The sequence below is a fragment of the Olea europaea genome, chromosome 13 (assembly GCF_002742605.1).
Source record: "Olea europaea var. sylvestris chromosome 13, O_europaea_v1, whole genome shotgun sequence".
Lineage (NCBI taxonomy): Eukaryota > Viridiplantae > Streptophyta > Magnoliopsida > Lamiales > Oleaceae > Olea > Olea europaea.
In genome coordinates, this window is record NC_036249.1 from 22964286 (window position 1) to 22984313 (window position 20028).

At 31.7% G+C, this 20028-nt stretch overlaps 2 protein-coding genes across 6 annotated transcripts; one reads left to right on the top strand and one right to left on the bottom strand.

Moving 5' to 3' along the window:
* The first annotated feature begins 1512 nt into the window (after positions 1 to 1512).
* Positions 1513 to 3944, top strand: LOC111407917 (probable 2-oxoglutarate-dependent dioxygenase ANS). Its single transcript, XM_023037633.1, has 4 exons — positions 1513 to 1842; positions 2218 to 2465; positions 3059 to 3392; positions 3506 to 3944. The coding sequence occupies exons 1-4, from the start codon at positions 1579 to 1581 to the stop codon at positions 3740 to 3742; spliced, it is 1083 nt and encodes a 360-aa protein (XP_022893401.1). The 5' UTR covers positions 1513 to 1578; the 3' UTR covers positions 3743 to 3944.
* Positions 3945 to 4167: 223 nt separating this feature from the next.
* Positions 4168 to 8943, bottom strand: LOC111407915 (arogenate dehydrogenase 2, chloroplastic-like). Of its 5 annotated transcripts, XR_002705235.1 has the most exons (4): positions 7578 to 8943; positions 6743 to 6762; positions 5492 to 5807; positions 4168 to 4472 (listed from the first exon to the last, which is right to left on the bottom strand). XR_002705235.1 is itself a non-coding variant. In XM_023037629.1 (2 exons), exon 1 carries the CDS (start codon positions 8724 to 8726, stop codon positions 7599 to 7601), a length of 1128 nt encoding a protein of 375 aa, XP_022893397.1. In that variant the 5' UTR covers positions 8727 to 8943; the 3' UTR covers positions 4168 to 4472; positions 7578 to 7598. The 5 variants fall into 5 exon arrangements, 4 of the variants coding, with proteins under 4 accessions (XP_022893397.1, XP_022893398.1, XP_022893400.1 ...); XM_023037629.1 differs by lacking the exons at positions 5492 to 5807; positions 6743 to 6762; XM_023037630.1 differs by lacking the exons at positions 5492 to 5807; positions 6743 to 6762 and having other exon boundaries at positions 4168 to 4518.
* Positions 8944 to 20028: the final 11085 nt, after the last annotated feature.

The following is a 20028-nucleotide window of genomic DNA, read 5'->3' on the forward strand; positions in this document are numbered from 1 at the left end:
CAAAAAAAATAAAAAATAAAAAATGAAGAGCGGCAATTTTATCGCCCTTTTTTCTGAAATTTAGGTAAGAAAACACTTCGATTAGCATATAACCAAATCTGTTTAGCTTAAAAAGAAGTCCTCTAACTGCATATCATTTATGCATTTAAGTTTATCAGTTTCGACATTACTGCTACTTTGGTGAAGTCAACTTCGTGAGTAGAATTCTGACCAAACAATAATGACTATTATCTTTTACTAGAAGCTTCACTAAAAGCAACAAAATAATTCCTCTGCTTTACGAGTGAGGCACGTCCTTAAGCTAGTTAAGTGCACACTTCAACCTCTATGGGAGTTATTCTCTCCATTCACAATGCCAATTCCCGTTTTAGCTCTTCAATTACCGATCATTTGATTATATTTAGCATTTACGCTATAGAAATTAAGACCCCTTGATATTCTCTTTTTCATCAAATTGCAAACTAGAGCTTCTCAATATAACACGTGATCCAAAAAGAAACATGATCTGCCACTTCACAGGCGTCAATTTAAGAAAACTTTGAAGTTGAGCATTTTCTTAATTTTAAATGCTCCTCTCAATAAGATAAGGTACAATGCACATTTTCAAGTTCTTTTCTGAAAATGAAAATACGAACAGCATGCAATTCATCATTTATTACTAACTCATGAAATTACTTGGTCATTTTTACATGCTATAGGCTCAACATGGAATCATTTAAGTTGAGAGATAGCAATTCAGAAGATCCCAAATACAAATAGAAACCATCCTAATTATCATTATTCTCCAAGGTCTCTGACTGAGCCGGCAACAAATTAGTTTATTTTATTAAATCTCTCATGCATATGCCTTCGTTTGAACCCCATTTTTTGGGAAAAATGAATTTTTGAATAATATATTGATGAAAATGTGTGGTTAAAAAACAAGAAAATATTTTAGATTTACGTTTAATATTATTTTATTGAAAAATGTGTTGTTGAAATTATGTTAAAATACTGGTAAAAAATATATTTTTCCAAAAAAATGGGACTGAAGCAAGGACATATATACACTTCAAGGGAAACAGAATTGAATTTGAAGGTCACCAAACTTTTAATCATAACAAGTTGCCTCTGAGCTATTATTGTCACAAGAATCGTCCCCTACGTTTCAAATACGTAGAATGGTTGTCTCCATGAATAGATAAAAATACACGCAGCCTTTTATAGGTAAAAAAAAAATAAAACATAAAGAAAAATATCGAACTTAATCCATATCCTCTCGATTTAAATATGACTTAGATTGAAAATTTAAAATTAAAATGAAAGATCAGATCAAAATAGTGCAATGTTAATAAACACTAAGCCCACGAAGGGTCTGAATATTTGACATCTCTAGAATACAGGCACTTCTATGAAACACAACTGGAATGTCCCACTGTTTAATCTAAGACTTGGATACAAGAAAAAAATTAATTTAATTCTTTTGTCGTTTCTCTATCACATATGTCAGCACTCACGTTATACAAAATAAATTTGAATCTTATATATTTCCGCTGTTAAATTCCATCTTTCTCACCATCGAAAGTAGAGAAAAAAACAATGGCTGAATCGCTGCCTCCGCCTCCTCCGGCAAACATAGAATCTCTGTCCAACTCAGTCCAAGAACTGTCCGAGAAACGCTACAATGAAGTACCACAGAGATATATCCATAAAGGAGGTAGCAGTGGAGGGATCATCTGTGCCTCAGCTCCATTATTAGATGTTCCATCAATTGATCTGAGCCTTCTGATCTCGCCATCGCCCGCCGGAGTCAACGAGCTCAAGAAACTTCAGTCAGCTCTCAATTATTGTGGTTGCTTTCAGGTTTGATTTCAAAGCAATTATAATCATAATCAAATCATAGTAGGATAAAACTGTATTACTTCATTAGATTTCACAAAGTTTTACTATAGCTATCGATTTGCACAACTACACTGATATAGGGGTACTTTGGGCTACGCTTTCTAAGAAAACAAACTTTGGGTAATGACTCGAGTATGTTCTGCCACTTGATAATTCTTACTCCTTTACCACTTCACCAAACTTTGAGAGAAGAACATCACAAGTAATTTCCTCCTATATAAAGGGTATAAGAGGATATTATTGCTGAAAAATGATCCATTTAGCCGACTCACAATGTATAAGGGATAAGATTTAGTTCATCGTCGTTATAATATTGTCAAACTTTGTATATTTCAGGCAACAAATCATGGAATGTCCAATATATATTTGGACAAATTGAGACAAGTGAGCAAAGAATTCTTTGCACTTCCAATGGAAGAGAAGCAGAAATATGGAAGAACAGCAGATGACATTGAAGGGTATGGAACTGATTCAGTACTTTCAGAACATCAAATTCTTGATTGGACTGATCGGTTGTATCTTAATATAAGCCCTGAAGATAAGAAAAGGCTCGAGTTTTGGCCCGAAAATCCTCAAAATTTTCGGTAAGTATAGCTCATTTGCATTTTATTCTTGATTTTGCTGCTCGTTTATATAGATATTTTTCTAGAATTCTGCTCTAGAGACTAAATTCCAAACATCGAAACACAACGCCGATGTTTGGCTTGGGTGAGAAAGAGACTTTGACGTCATATTTGGCATGCTTATACTACATACCAGTCGACAGAAATTAGAAGAAAAAGAAGCCAGCTCAATTTTTCTTTGTTATCTTGTGTGATACTGCCTAGTACTAGATATCGAGTCAAGCCTTCGTATATATCTACGTCAATTTGGGATCCAACTTAGTATCTTCTAATTCTAAAGTTAGCTTCCTATGGTCATTTCTCCGAAATAATACGTCCCATGGTAAGCTCACCCTTTGGCTCCCCTTAGACACCCGTATCTTATCAAAGTCTCTAGAGATTTGAAAGTGCCATAGTACGACAATAAACGGAAGAAAAAGACCATTCTTGATTCCAAATAAACGTTAGTAGTTCTTTTCGTGTTAGAAAAGTTTATGAGAGTCATCTGAAAACGAATATCGATTATTTCTGATCGATGAACCAATATATTAGCTATCATGTCTAAAATATCGCAGGGGAGTTTTGGAAGAATATGTAATGAAGTTAAAAAACTTGAATGAGTTTCTTCTCAAGGCCATGGCAAGATCACTAAACTTGGAGGAGAATTGCTTTCTCCAACAGTACGGTGAAAGTGAAAGTGCATCAATTGTAGCAAGATTCAACTTCTACCCAGCTTGTCCGAGGCCCGATCTCGCACTTGGTGTAAAACCACACGGGGATGCCTCAGCCATCACTTTCCTCTTACAAGACAAAGAAGTTGAAGGTCTTCAAGTGTTGAAAGATGATCAATGGTTTAGAGTCCCTGTTGTTCCTTACTCTATTCTTGTTAATGTTGGAGATCAAGTTGAGGTATAATTTGATCATCTTTCTCAACATATTTTACACTTGATAAGTCGACCCCTGTTCTTCATACTCGACCATGATCGAGTCTATTTTGACATAGTTAGAAATGACTTTTGCAGATAATGAGCAATGGAATACTTAAGAGCCCTGTGCATAGAGTGGTTACTAATTCAGAGGAGGAGAGAAATACACTGGCTGTGTTTTTTATACCAGGATCAGAAATGGAGATTGGACCCGTGGAGAAACTCATCAATGAGGAAAACCCAAGAATGTACAAGACAGTTAAAGATTATGTCAGTATTTATTTTCAACATTACCAGCTGGGAAAGAGACCCATTGATGCATTAAAGATATAAATTTTCTCATGTTTTGGTACGTAGAACTGGATGACTTTGAATAGTCGAATGGACAAACTTATAATTTCCTTTTATTTCTTAATAATATCCAGTTTCCTCTACATTCATTGTTTGCATTTTGTTTGCAATTTTATTGCACTGTAACTCTTATAAAGACTTATGGGATGGCCCATAAATAGACTTTCGACTGATTGTATGCCTTCCTCTATATCGTCTGCATTTCGCAGCACCAGTCATTTAATAAAATAGGACGGGACGAGATTAATGAACAAAAAAAGGTCAATTCTAGTATGCAAAACATGCCCTTAATGCAATAATTGAAACTTCCAAAAAAAATAAATAAAAATAAAAATAATCACCTATCTTGGGCTTAAAAAACTGCTCTAAAGATTGAAGACTAGTAGGAAAACAGTCGAGAAACAGAGTAATGAAACCCCAGAGAAAAAATTAGCATGAAAAAACACATTAAAATTCAAATTTGTCAACGGTTGATTTGCAGAAACACAAACAAAATCAGCCCTGAAGGCTTCATTTATGACATTGATGAAACTGGACCTCATACAACAGCTTGTATACAATAAAAAGCTACAACCTGGCAGAATACCAGAAATAGATGAAATAAATTTATAAGGAAAAGGAAAGAAATTCATTTACTTATATAAGTTATAAGCAGTACGCCAGAGTCCATATACCAGCAGCTGTCGTTTGATCAGCAGAATTGACACCATTCCTACAGCACCGGAAAAATATATGACGCCTTCAGAATAAATCTGAACCTAATTGAACAGATCAGTAAGCAATGACGAAGTATACAAGAAGTATAATTAACTATTAGAAAGAAATGATTTCCATGATCTAAGTATCTCTTACTGCCCTTCGTAGGATTGAGTAAAATGTTAGAAGTTTCACAGCTACACAGCTAAAAATGTTTTGACAAACAAATAGCAGATTGCTCTTGATCTCAATCTTTCGAGTTACATCCAAAGCTGATTAAAGAAATTTCAAAAACTCTTGGGACCAATCGTAATTTATATCTCTTTCTGTTTCCTATCGTTTGTGCATCTTCAATTTTCAATCAAAAATCAACCGAATTGGTAAAATATTGAGCAGCAAGCGGCAATTTGAACTAGCATCTACTGGAAGAGAAATGCTGGGAATTAACAAGATAGCAGAATGGAATTGCATTTATAATGATACAAATGGTGCAATTAAGTACATAAACAGCTAACATTTGCCACGACACAATAATTCTGAAGCCAATCACAATATATTAGAACAACCAATGCTCCAAAAGATAGAATTTTTGCTTTATAAACATGCGATTAGATTTGGTCTTCCAACTACTTTCTTCATCATTGACCCAACAGTTCGCATAAAAGGGATATTTTTATCAGTGAATTATACTGTCTTATTAATATCACATTTTAAAGAATAAATCTTTTACACCATAATTTCAATGTAGCATGCTATTTTAGTCAACAATATGAATTTTAAAAAGCAGCAATCACAATGGAAATAATAAACAGCTATAACAAAATCACAATGCACAAATTAGTAAATAAATGGTTTTTCTATTTCATCTATGGCTAACTTTTGACACAGATACAGACCCCCCCCCCCCTTTTCCTCTGGCATTTATAAGTGAACAATGAGGTGACCTCTGATTACAATTGTATTTTGCAAACCTATAATTCTTACAAAATCGTGACAAACTCTTCTTAAGATAAATTTTCCTAGTTTTAGACCTACCTTTTTCCTAATGTCTTTAACTAATAAATATTTGTTGTTGACTGAATAATTGTCGCCAAAAGCCCTTTCCACGGTGGCCATAGGTCACCAGGTGATTAAAGCAAACGACAGAAGACTAGTTTCCAGTGGCCAGTTGGTGGTTGCAAGCAACTGCTTGACGATTGTTGACAAAAGAAAAGTAGTTTCTACTGAAACGGTTGTAACCAGCCAATAGAAAGTATTCATTGGTCAATCATCGGCAGTTTGTTCGTGGTTACCGACAATTTGACAGTGGTCGTGATGGTATGGTGGCAGCAGGTGGTGATAGATGGAGCGTTTCGACACTGACATAAGTTGGTGTAAGTTATGAATAAACAATTATTCCAAATTAACTTATAAATCCCTTCAACCAAGAAAACATTTCCTGCTAAATATTGGAAAGTGTAGGATGTTTTCCATGAAATCACAGAGCCTCAGTTTAAAAGATCCAAACTATTGATAGGCACATGCTAATCCACCAATTAACTTTTCAATTTCCATTCTCATTTTTCAAGAAATACAACATTTCCAAGACACTTTGTTCTCCCGGCTCCAAAGCTAACTTAATTATATAATAACTTTCAATTCCAATCTAACCCTGACCATGTAATTTTTACTTCTCTAGCTTGAAAAGATCCTTCAGGAAAATCAGCTTCAAAGAACACAAGTAAGATCTTTGAAGAAGAATGGAGCAAACAAACAACTTTCTTGACAATATTAACATCCAAAGATAATTGATCACAAGTTCCCCACGTAAAACTCCTAAGGGAGACTTCATTAAGACCTTTACTTGCATCTCACACTGCTCATTTATTGTGAGAACTGTAGCAGGGCCTCCTTCTATCATTCTACTCGTAACAAGTTTTCAAATGTAAGAAGCACAAATTACAACCCTTCTTAAATCTAAAACCCACATCCTTACAAACATTATTTATGTCCCTCAACCTTAAGCGGGTCTATTATCAACGAGTAAATCCAGCATAGTCTTCATGGAAAGTCCCAACTACTTGTCATGTCGCATAGACAAGGCAATAAAACCATTAAAACAAATGGTTTTGGGATGACAACTTGCTTACGATCAAGAAACTCAAAATAATTGACGATACGTCATGATTAAATTATTGCCACTTTCTGATCATCGAACACCATTGGGTATATTTAAGCATCTTACAGACTAATCATTCATTCAAGTCACACCCCACCCCCCCCACCCCCCAAAAAGAGAGAGAGAGAGGCAATTTTATCCCCCTTTTCTGAAAATTAGGTAAGAAAACACTTCGATTAGCATATAACCAAATCTGTTTAGCTTAAAAAGAAGTCCTCTAACTGCATATCATTTATGCATTTAAGTTTAGCAGTTTCGACATTACTGCTCCTTGGGTGAAGTCAATTTCGTGAGTAGAATTCTGACCAAACGATAATGACTATTATCTTTTACTAGAAGCTTCACTAAAAGCAACAAAATAATTACTCTGCTTTGTGAGTGAGGCATGTCCTTAAGCTAATTAAGCGCACACTTCAACCTCTATGGGAGTTATTCTCTCCATTCACAATGGCAATTCCTGTTTTAGCTCTACAATTACCGAGCATTTGATTATATTTAGCATTTACGGTATAGAAATTAGACCCCTTGATATTCTCTTTTTCTCCAAATTGCAAACTAAAGCTTCTCAATATAACACAGGTGATCCAAAAAGAAATATGATCTGCCACTTCACAGGTGTCAATTTAAGAAAACTTTGAAGTTGAGCATTTTCTCAATTTTAAATGCTCCTCTCAATAAGATAAGGTTCAATGCACATTTTCAAGTTCTTTTCTGAGAATGAAAATACGAACAGCATGCAATTCATCATTTATCACTAACTCACGAAATAATTTAGTCATTTTTACATGCTATAGGCTCAATATGTAATCATTTAAGTTGAGAGATAGCAATTCAGAAGATACAAATACGAACAGCATGCAATTCATCACTTGTTACTAACTCATGAAATTACTTGGTCATTTTTATATGCTATAGGCTCAATACAGAATCATTTAAATCGAGAGATAGCAATTCAGAAGATACCAAATACAAATAGAAACCATCCTAATTATCATTATTCTCCAAGGTCTCTGACTGAGCCGGCAACAAAGGTGTCCCATTCTTGGGCAACTTTGCCAGAACTGGACTCCGCATCCCAGCCTCAGCCTTCCCAAACAACTGCTTTCGCAAGACCTCATGCAAATGTCCAAACAGCTCCTGCTTCAAAGCCTCAAATGCCAAATCCAATCTCTCAATTTGCTCCATTGCATTTTTATTGTACATAAACAACCCGTAGTACAGATCAAAACTGTCACTGGCTGTATTTTCCACCAAGTCCAGCAAAGTCTCATACCCTTTGGTATTGATTGGAGTGCTATCCAACTGTAACTTCTCCAAAATCCTCCCCATTGTGTGTGTGATAAACTGTGATCCAGCAGCATATTTATCATGCTCTGCACAAGTCATCTCCACCATCCTACACCCCTCCTTCTTGAAAATGTCCAAGAAATTCTCGACCCGTGCAAATCTAGAGTCTTCATTCCCAATCCTCACTTTTTCATATACAAAAGGCAAATTTTGCCAGCCGTTTTTCCCACTTTCAGGGCCAAACATTGGGTGAGTACAGAGAATATCGAAATGCGTAGGAAGAACTTGCAGGAAAACATTCTTCGCAAACTCTTTTACTGATAGAACATCAACAAAAAGCGTATTGCGCTTCAGCCGTAGTATCGGGAGAGACCTAAGTACCGATTCAGTAGAAATTATAGAGGTACAGAGAAGGATTACATCAGGGTGTTGTTCACATAGATCATGAGTATCAAAAAAGAAAGCAGCACCAAGGGATTGTGCAATGGAGGCGTAATCCGACCGAGAATGCGCGAAAACAGTGTGTCCCTGGCGGATGAAGGCCTTAGCAAGGAACTGACCAAAGTTTCCAAACCCAACTACGGCAATTTTGAGCTTGGTGGACTGTTCGAAGCGGTTGATGAGATAGGCCTCGTAATCATAGGGCTGCGCCGCGTCAATGGCCCTGATGCGTAGGCCCTGCTGCCGCCGGTGTGAATAACACCGAAATTGAGTTGGTTTTGATGGAAGTGAGAAGGATAACTTATGGAAATCGTAATGAGGTAAAAGACCGGTGCTGCCGGCCGCCGCCGCCGCGGTGGATTGAACGGAGGAGAAAGAAATCATATCGGCAAATTGGGGAATGTTTGTGCATATACAATGTATATTTATATCATATTATTTTTACACGCGCTGTATCTGTAAGTGCGAGAGAGAGAATTTGGGTGAATCAGAGATTGTGGAGGAGGGTTTAATGTACACGACGACGGCGACGGAGTTGCGAGTGGGGCGCAGTGGGGGGAGGCTGCGGATTTGGTGAGTAAATAGCTCTCGATAAGGAAGATTTGTATGATTAACATTTGAAAAATAGTCTTTTAACAATTATCTTTCCTGAAATATCCATTATTGTGAAATTGTAATCAAAACCACTATAATGTATAAAAACCTTTAATTAGATCCTAAAAAAAAATATAGACCAAAAATTTTTAATAAATTTAACTCCAAATATTATACAAAATTTTATTGATCTAAAAAACGCAACAGAAAGTGAATTAAATTATTTAGAAGAAAATCTGAAAGGATTCTTTACAGAATATTTAGATCCAAAATTAAAAAATAAAAACGTTTCTGTAGATAATAGTACAATCAAAATAAAAAATGATATAAAGTAATTCTTAACCTGAGAAAAAGAATTAAAGAACTAAATATAATTGTTGAAGAAAAAGTATTAATAAAAAATAGTGAATTTTATAAATTCTATTATGATATTTTAAATACTTATGAAGATTTTAATTGGCTCAAAAATCTTAACCCCTCCACTGCACACTCCGAAGAAATGGTATCAAAGTCAGGTTACGAACCAAAAATTATGATGAATATAGTAGATGAAGAAAATATAATTGAAGAATTTTTGAAAAAAGTTTAAAAATATAAAAAACCTAGTTATCCCTATTTACTTAAAAACACCACAAACGAAAATTTTGGGGATATACATAAAAGATTAGAAAATTTAGAACATAATCTACAAGTAGGAAATGCTCTATTAGATAAAAATATTAAAGGAAAAGATAGGATTATAATTAATCCACCTCAAGATTTTAGAATAACACAAAAAGAAAATAATAAAGGGAAAAAATATGAAGAAAAATAATATATGATTACAGATGTAGAAGAAATAGAACAAAAATTCTTAGAATCTACAGGAGAAGAGTGTGAAGAATATAAAAAAGAGTTAGAAGAACTAACTAAAAAAATGGAAAATACAAAGAGGAATACTAATTCATCATCAAGTCAAAATATAAAAATAGAATTTAGCAGTGATGAAGAATATGATTAACCTTATGGTACTACAATACCACTTAAGGATGGTAGTAATCAATATAGAAAAAACACAAAAAAGATACACTGGAAATGTAAGGAAACAATCCATAGAAGAAATAAATCCAATGAAATCTTATAATGAACCAATCCATACAACAGGAATATGGTTAGATTTAGACTGTGTAGATAAAAATAAAGCTATTGAAACATGGATGAAAAGTACAGATTTAGCAATACAATTTAATAAATGGGAAACATATACAGCTTTTGGATTTATAGAATATACATTCAGAGGAATTATTTCTGAATGGTGGAGAAAATTACCAGAAATTATTAAAAGAAGAATAAAATATGGAGCAGGTAGAACTGAGGTATTAGATAATAGGAATTCTTTAAATGAACAAAATATACAGGAGATATTAAAAAGATTTGAAAAAATCTTAAGAACAGAATTTTTAGGAGATAGATATACTTCTAATGATGAAGAAAGGAAACAAGATGAATATAATCAAGGAATGATAGCAATAAAAAATTTAAAGATATGTGATATATGTGAATTAGAAAGATATACTTGTAAATTTGAAGAAATATATTATATATTAAATCAAGAAAATTATCAGGAAAATAAATCTATATTAAGATCTTATTTTACTAAGTTACCATTCCCATGGGAATTAAGTTATTAAAAGAATATGAAAAATTATTACCTCTAGGAGAAGAGGAAGGAGTAAAAATAAATAGTTTTGGAAGTAGAATTGAATTTACAAAAAGAATTATAGGCATATGATATAGAGAAGGTTTAGAAAATAAAAAAGTATATAAAATAAGAAAAAATTCATTATGTTGTTATGAAAATAAGGGCCAAGTTGAACAATTTGGATGTCATAAGAAGAAATATAAATCATATAAAAAATATAAAAGAAAATTCAAAAACTACAAAAAATTCAAGAAAATTAATTTTAAACCACATAAAAAATATTTTAAGAAAAGAAATTGGAATAAGAAATTTAAACCAAGAAACATTAAAAAATGTAGATGTTTTATTTATAATGAAGAAGGACACATTGCCCTTAATGTCCTAAAAAGAAAGATAGACAAAATATAAAAACTCTTAGAATTTATGAAAAATTCCAAGAAAATAGTGATATAGAATCAATTAAATATTTTGAAGAGCTAAGTAGTGAATGCAGTAGCATTTATGAATTAGATACATCCTCATCAGAAGAAGATTATGATGAGATAGTATATATGAATCATGAGATACAACAATCAGAAATAGAAATAGAAACAACTGAAGAAGTTGAAAACTCTATAGAAGGTATAAATCAAGAAATTACCTTTGATATTAAAAAATACACAGAATCACTAAGAAGATATTAGACCTACAAGAAAAAAATGTATTCTATCAAAGATTTTTAGGAATTTTACCAAGAGTAAGTAAAACAATTGTAAGTATGAATTATAAAGAAATGTCTATCAATATAGAAGATACAATAGGAAAAGCGAGAATTCCTATAATTACAAAAGAATGGGTAAAACAAAAGTTATCCAAAATTTCAGAGAATGTAAGAAATAAATTGAAATGTATTGAATTAGGAGGAGTCCAGATAATGGTGAAAGGATTCTTTAGAGAAGATATGAATATACTAATAGAAATATATTGTACGGACAATAGAATCTTACAAGATCCTATAGATGCTCTATTAGAAACAGTTGTAGGAAATTTAGTCTATCAGAAGATAATATTTACAGTAAAACCAAATTATGCAATATCATTAAATGATGAAAATATTGACCAAAATTTCAATCTATAGTATAGAATTGGAAACTTAAAAATGTTACGAAGAAGTAAGGCTATTAGTATAAGCATAAAATCAATCTTTACTTTTAGTACTAGCCATCATAACAACTTAAGAAAGATAACTGATAATATTATCATACATAAAGATTTTGAGGAATTTGCACAATATATACCTTCTAGAAAATACCAAGAACATGAAATCACTATACCAGAACAAATAATGCTTGATTTCCACAAACAAGCTAGAGAAATTAATTCTGAAGGAAAATTAATAAGAAAAAATAGTGTCAGTTTAGAAGGAGATAATTTTATTGCAAGATTTCCCTCTAGACAAGACTTCAAGATAAGTAGACTTAAGAATTTAACTATTGCTGAACCATCAAGTTCGCAATATTACATTAAGACAAGATATGTAAATCAAGAAGGATTTAAGAAGAATATTCTTGTTCTCATAGATACTGGAGCAGATAAAAGTCATTTAAATGCTAAATTTGTTAGTCATTTAATAGATTTCGAAATACCAGAACCATATATATTTAAGGATTATTTAGGAAATAATCTTGAAATAAGAAAATATGTTAAATTCCATCTTATACTTATAGAAGAGGACTAGAAAGAATATACTAAAAAAATAATTTTATATAAAAATGAATTATATGGAGTAGATCGTTCACCTATTCTACTAGGAATGAACTTTTCTTGAAAAATATAATCCTTATAAAATCTGCCAATGATATTTAAAGATAACAATTGATGATAACTCAATCATCATATCAAGAATAGATGAAAATATGAAATCATTGTTATCATGGAAAGAGTAATAAGTACTAACCCCATGAGTCCATATATTGAAATTACACTTAATATAAAAAGCTATTGTAGAATTAAATTTCATGCTTACTTAGATACAAGAAGTACAATAAGCTTATGCTTATCAAATGTACTACCATCTGAATACTGGATATGCAATTCAAAGAGGATAGTCACCAATACAACAGCAGGTGGAAATAAGGTAATATATAGCAAATATGCTACGCAAGTACCTTTTCTAATTTCTTTTAGAGAAGTATTTGTTGATACAATATATATGTCAACCACAATTGGATGTGATATTTTATTAGGACAAAATTTTCTATTAAAATATGCACCATTTACACAATATATTGATAAGTGTATGTTCACAACACCTTGTGCACATAAAATATTTACACCAAAAATAAATAAAGCTGTTAGATAGCATATACAGATATAAACTATCAGAGTTCCTCAACCCAGCGTGGTGGATATTGGAGTACAGAAAAATTTAAATCAGTTACAGTCTTAAAAATGACAACAGAAAATAGGATTGAAAAACTGAAAAAAGAAATTTCTGAAACATATTCTGAAAATCCATTAGAAAAATGGAATACAAACAAAGTAAAGGCAAAAATAGAATTAACCAATTCAGACACTATTATTAGAGTCAAACCCATGAAATATAGTGTTGATGATCAAAAAGAATTTAAAAATCAGATAAAAGAATTGCTAGAAGCCAAGTTAATTAGGCCTAGTAAAAGTCCACATAACAGCCCAACTTTTATGGTTAGAAAACATAGTGAGATAAAAAGAGGAAAAGTCAGAATGGTGATAAATTACAAAAAATTAAATGAAGTTATTAAATTTGATGGATACTACTTGTCAAATAAGGACACCCTTATTAAACAAGTACAAAACAAAAAGATATTTTCAAAATTTGACTGTAAGTCAGGATTTTGGCAAATCATGCTTACAGAAGAAAGTAAACCACTAACTGCATTTAGTACCCCCAATCCTTTAGGACAATATGAATGGAATGTAATGCCATTTGGGTTGAGAAATGCACCACAGATATTTCAAAGAAGAATGGATGAGATAATCAAACCAATTACTCATTTTTGTATTGCATATGTAGATGATTTACTTATTCATTCAAATAATATTGATGAACATATTGAACATCTTGAGAAATTTTGTTATATTATGAAAAAATATGGTATTACATTTTCTCAAAAAAAAGCTGAGATAGCTAGAACAGAAATAGAATTTTTAGGATTATTTATAAAAGAAGGAGAATTGCAATTGCAATCTCATATTGGAGAAAAACTTCAAGAATTTCCTGAAAAAATCAAAGATAAAAAACAATTACAAAACTTCCTTGGTATATTAAATTATGTTGAAGGATTCATTGAAAATTGTACCAAATTAAAAAATTATTTTCTTCCAAAATTAAGAAAAAATATTATGTGGCCTTGGGAAAAACAAGATTATGAAAATATAAGGAAAGTAAAAGAAGAGTTAAAGGTATTGTCCAAACTCGTAATACCACAAGAAAAAGATTTCTTTATCCTTGAAACTGATGTTTCAGATAATTACTGGGGAGCAGTATTAAAGGTTAAAAAGAAACATAAAGAATATAAATGTGAAAAAGATTGTTCTTGTCTTGAGATACTTGCAGGTTATACATCAGGAACATTCAAAGAAGTTGAAACAAGATATGAGACGAATAGAAAAGAACTCATTGCTGTAAAAAGAGGAGTTCAAAAATATGAAAATTATTTGTTACCAAAGAAGTTCTTGATTAGAACTGATAATACTTAAGTTAAAGCATTTTTGAAAAATAATGTTGATTCATCTATTACCAGTAGATATATTATTAGGATACAAATTTGGTTCTCATATTTCAAATTTGATATTGAATACATAAAAGGTAAAACTAACTTTCTTCCTGATTATCTTTGCAGGGATGGAGTTAGAACAATTAAGGACGAAAGTTCAAATACATGAGATAAAAGTTTCCTATTTGGAAACACAAATTCAAAATATCCAAGATAGCCTTCGAGGCAAAAATACAGCCCTTGAGGCAGGAGTTACTTGTACCAAGTCTAGTATCCCTTCGCAGGGACTTGTGAATACTAGCGCTCTCCCCGAGAATAAAGGGAAAGAAAAGAAGGTAATAGGAACCCCCTCACAGGGAAAATTTGAATCTATTACTGGTAATAAAGATATTCAAGATATCAAAATATAAGGTAGCTCTTCACAGAGCCAAACTCAATCTAAACTTTCTATTGAAAGGATAGATCCAAAAGATATTGTCAAAATATGTCATGAAGCAAAAATTCCCAGAAAAGATAACCATAAAGAAGTAATACTCTTTATTGTTATTTTCAATATTTTATCAGATTGGTATCTGGAGATTGGAAAGTGGATGAAGACTCTCCACTATTTAAAATACAACAAGATAAATTTTTATCCAGGAGCACCATCCAACTGGGTTCGAAATTGTTTTGAGATAGGAAATATACTTTGTATATATCCTAGCAAAGATCTCAAAGAAATAGCTCAACTTCCAGCCAATATCAGGAAAGCTGTTAAAAGATATACTGAAATCGTCAAAACAACAAATATATATATATCAGATTCCATTCAACAAGCATAGAATGGGATCCTGTTCTTGAATATATGCATCCATCGTTCCATGTGATAAAAATGAGACTTACAAATCAACAATTTTTACCAACCAATCAAAAGGTTGTTAAAAATGGTTATCAAGATATTCTAAATATGATGCCCTACAGAAGAGCAAAATGGTACAAAGAGATATTTGAACATGTAACTCAGATAATTACTGAGAAAGAAAAAATATGGGTGTATCCATCTGAAGATCATATTATCTATTCCAATGCAAGGATGGCTACCAAAGAAGAAGATATTTGTTATCTCGATCATTTATTATCTGCAATTATTTTCAACCAAGTACATGAATCAGAAGATATGGTTAAAGAACTATGCAAATTACTCTGGAACTACAGTGATCACCATTGTGAATACTATGTTGTTGAAGATATGAATAAAGCATATCTTAATAGTGAAGAATTCCCTGCAGAATTCTTTGATTTGAAAATGGAAAAGTGATGGTGACAAAAGTAGCCCTTTATCATTACTTTAATAAAGAAATTTATTAAAGAAAAATTGTGGCTACTAAAAGACAGAAGATAATGCAAGAAAAGTCTCCATAATTGTGACTACTCCCCACCATTTGTCACAAGTGGCAGACAAATTCAAAAGATAAGGCATCTAATTTCAAAAAGGAGAGATCCACTAGCAAGAAGATAATGGAAAAATTCGGTGGAGATAAGATGGCCTAACTACCCAAAAAAGAAAGGTGAAAAACACCTGTCAAGATAAGATTCCCAAAAGCTTCTATAAAATGAGGCGAGGAGGAAGAAGGAAGATATCTCAAAACAATTTATCTTTTAAACACTTTGAAGAAATACATCTAAGAGAAAGATATCTTTTGTAATCTGTATATACTACTTGTATTCAGAAAAATATTAGATAGCTTGAAGATAGAAAAGCGTGTAATAAGGTAATCACTTATGGAGTTCTAAATTTCATAAGGTGAGTACCAAAGGTATGTAAATATAATTTGTAAGCATGTACAATTTCAGTTTATGAATATCAAAGTAAAGTTTGTTATGTTAAACAAAACTTTCATAAAAGGATTTCGTTAAATTTCCCATGATTCCTCGACGGTACAGATAGAGATTTTAAAAGATTTTCAAAATATTGATTTTGAATGGATGTTAGCCATGCCAAAGTACCTGTCTTTGATGAATGGTTTAGGGGGAAAAAGGCAATTTTCTAACAAAATTGTAGCACCTTGTGTGTGAGTTATCTTTTAAAATTTCGTTCCAAGTAGGAACTTGATTCTGAAAAGAGTTTGGATAGAGGTGAAAACAGAGACTCTAAATACTGTGAGATAGCATCTGTGGAAACACGGCTAGTTCTCTAGAGTGAGAAATGCAACCTTAATTGAAAAGCTTTTTGCGGAAGTACTTGTGGACCCAAATGATTTCAAAAACATTTTAAATCCTTACTTGATTCAGAAGATTGATTAAGTACATGCAAAGCATCTATAAGAGCATACTGGAGGGAAAACCTGTTTACTTCCATTTGATTACTGTAAGTTATTTACTTGTTCTTACATGCTTATGTTTTAATTATTCTGATGAACAATTCACAAGCATCCACATCCACTAATGATAATAATCTCATATTATTTTTAGATGAAAAAAATGTTTCGTTTTTATTTAAATTAGATGAAAAATCTGAAGATATATTCCCTGTTGGCAAAGAAAAAATTGAAGAAATATATAGAGACATAGATTATAATTGTAGAAATAATATAAGATTTGATTCTGTGGAAATTAGTAGAGAGATGAGAAAGGTAGAAGATATTATAACCAAACGTAGAAATATACAAGAAGAAATTTTAGAAGGATTAGTTCAAGGATATATAACCAAGAAAGGTCAACCTATAATTTTTGAAGAACTATCAAGATACAAAGAATATTTAAAGGTGTTTGAAAAGTTGAAAAATATAGATATAGGTCCTGATTGATAAATCTTTAAATATATAAGATACATCTTGCAAATAACTATAGTAAGGGCAAAATAATATTTTTAATAAAAGAGGCCATTGTGGAAAATAGGAACAATTTTCCAGCCTTTCTAAAAATTACACCGAATTTGGTAGGGGACAGTAAGATCGTCAATCTTTAAATCATTTTAAAACTCTTTATTAATATTTTAATTCAGAGAACACTTCAAAATTTTTTACTATTCAAATTTATAGATGCCGCTCTCTAAATTATAAAATATTTTCTTTAAATATAGAAAGTTTCTTTAAAATCCTCTAATACAATAACTATGAGAAAAGTTAAATTTCGACCTTGCTTGCCGAAAATCACAAACAAAGCTTACAATCTATGTGGAAGAAAAGTAAAGAAATAAATGAGTCATTAACATGGGACAATACTAAGAGAAAATTCAAAATCAGTTCGAAAAGAAAAGAAATAAATTAAATATTATTTTCTACCAGACTTCTTATATTATTAAAATTAGAGGATAATCTTGCCTATAAATATAAAGGCTTTGTATACTTTTTAAAATTCAATTTTATTATTCGATTTTTGATTAATAAACTATTTTAGTTTTTCCGTTTATTGGTGGATTCCAATATATATTTGGTGAATTCTAAATAATTATCACGTCTGTTCCAGCGAAATTCAAGGAAACACTCGTTCGTGTGTTACGAACTAAACACTTTTATTTTATCCACGTTCCCGTTCTACGTCAGGTGGTATCAAAGCAGGCTTTTTCTCTTCTTAATATCTTTGATTCATAAACCTAGGTGACGTGCTAACTACTAAGGCAGAGTTGGATGCAACAATCGACGGCTTGACAATCTTACTATTCAGATTGAAGATATTCATCAATTTGTTTTCTTTGGGGTGTTGAAAACAAATGGCAGAAATAACAACTAGCAATCAATAATAAATGGATTACTGAGCCTATAATTCTAAGAGAAAATGACAGAAGACTCGTAATAGAAAAAAGCAAATCGGATGTCACATACAAGGAAGAGAAAGATGAAAAATATATGGATGAAATTTGTGGACAAAAAGAAGGAGATTTCGTATGCAATGTAGAGAAAGTCTTGTGCTCATCCAAGTAGGAAGATTTAAATCATCATGAAAAGATATTTCAGGCCAATGATGCTGTTTGCAGTCAAATCATATATAATTGCAGTTGTGAGAATCTTATCACAAAAAAGCTGGTGCATCAACTGAATCTGCCAAACAAACCACATTCAAATCTGTATCCAATTGAATGGATCGAGAAAGGTTTGTATATTCAACTGACTTAAATTTGTAAGGTACCTTTGTTAATTGAGACTTGTCACAAATCAGAAGTTATTTGTGATCTTGTTTTGTTGGATGGGTGTCATATTCTACTGGACAGATAGTGGCAAATTAATGTGAATGACATACATAAGGGTAAAATTTGTTCCATCATTTGGGTTAGAACTTGTTTTCTAACTTTACTAATACCAAAGTAGAAATTGATGCTTGAACTCTATTTTCCTTCATAATTAGTTTCAAAGGAAATTCAAAGCAAAGCAGGGAATTGAACCACAAATTATGTTCTCCTTGAGCTAGAAGTACATTAAGTGACGTGGATAAAAATGGGGATGCGACTGGTTGTAACAGACTGATAGTAGGCTTCAATAGATGGTGGGGTGACAATGGGTGTGGATGTGGGAGATAGGATATGAATTTGGGAAGAAAAAAATTAAGTAATAGTGTAGGATTGTAAGGTAGGATGGGACGTAGTACATAGTATTCTAAAATGTATGTATATGCTTTGCTTACACCCGCATGTGCTCAAGACTTTTTCAAAACGCCTCACATATGGAGTATGTATGTAATAATATGGTCAACACATTTTCGTTGACAGCATATGCATGATTAGATTTAGCCCAACAAAGCCAAACCCATTTTTATAACTTAAAAATACAAATTGAGCCCAACAAACATCAAATTCGCCCAAGATCACTTAAACCAATGAATTATACAACAATTTGTATGATTTTGATGTTTGGAAAAATCAAAATAAGTTTTTCGTAGAGTTGCAAACCCTCTACGTCGAGTCTCTTTCTTCAATATTCCTCTACTTTTACTAACAAGTGATGGTAATAATGCACAATATGTTGATAATTGTGATAGTGAAGAGGATATTGACAATAATATCTTATCATTTACAAGAGGTAATAGAAATTTTTTAGTTGAAATAAGAGAGTCCAATGAAGATTATTTTGTATCAAATGAGATGAAAGGCGATTGGATGAAGAAGAGGAGATTGAACTGAATCGATAAAGACATAGACCATATTCAGGATTATTAAATTGGCGTTCTTGTTTAATCCAATTGCAAGAATTGATTACTAAATAATTATAGTATTTGTGATTTTAAGCTATATATATATATATATATATATTGAAAATTTGAAGAATATATATAAAGTTCAAAGAAATGCATTATTTTATTTATTTATCAGTTTATATTGGACAACACATAATTAGGAAATTGAATTGAATCGATAAAGACATAGACCATATTTAGGATTATTGTTGAAAATTTGAAGAATATATATAAAGTTCAAAGAAATGCAATATTTTATTTATTTATCAGTTTATATTGGACAACACATAATTATATGTATGCTTTACATGTACACATATATACATATGTTTGTAATGCTCGATACTCACAATAACGCATTTTATAAACTTGGCAGTACATACTTGATTTTTAAAAACTTAAATTCTGATTTTTTTTAAATGAAAAAAAAAATTAGAAAATAGGGATGGAATAATTTTTCCTTTAAAAAACGCTTATAAAATGTATCCCCATTCCCCATAATCAAAAGTAGGCCCTACAGAAAAGT

Excerpts from the sequence above, each read along its gene's own strand:
- LOC111407917 (XM_023037633.1), top strand. The coding sequence starts at position 1,579 with ATGGCTGAATCGCTGCCTCCGCCTCCTCCGGCAAACATAGAATCTCTG. Across the intron at positions 2,466-3,058 it reads GAAAATCCTCAAAATTTTCG|GGGAGTTTTGGAAGAATATG; the intron begins GTAAGTATAGCT and ends AAAATATCGCAG. Across the intron at positions 3,393-3,505 it reads ATGTTGGAGATCAAGTTGAG|ATAATGAGCAATGGAATACT; the intron begins GTATAATTTGAT and ends TGACTTTTGCAG.
- LOC111407915 (XM_023037629.1), bottom strand. The coding sequence starts at position 8,726 with ATGATTTCTTTCTCCTCCGTTCAATCCACCGCGGCGGCGGCGGCCGGC.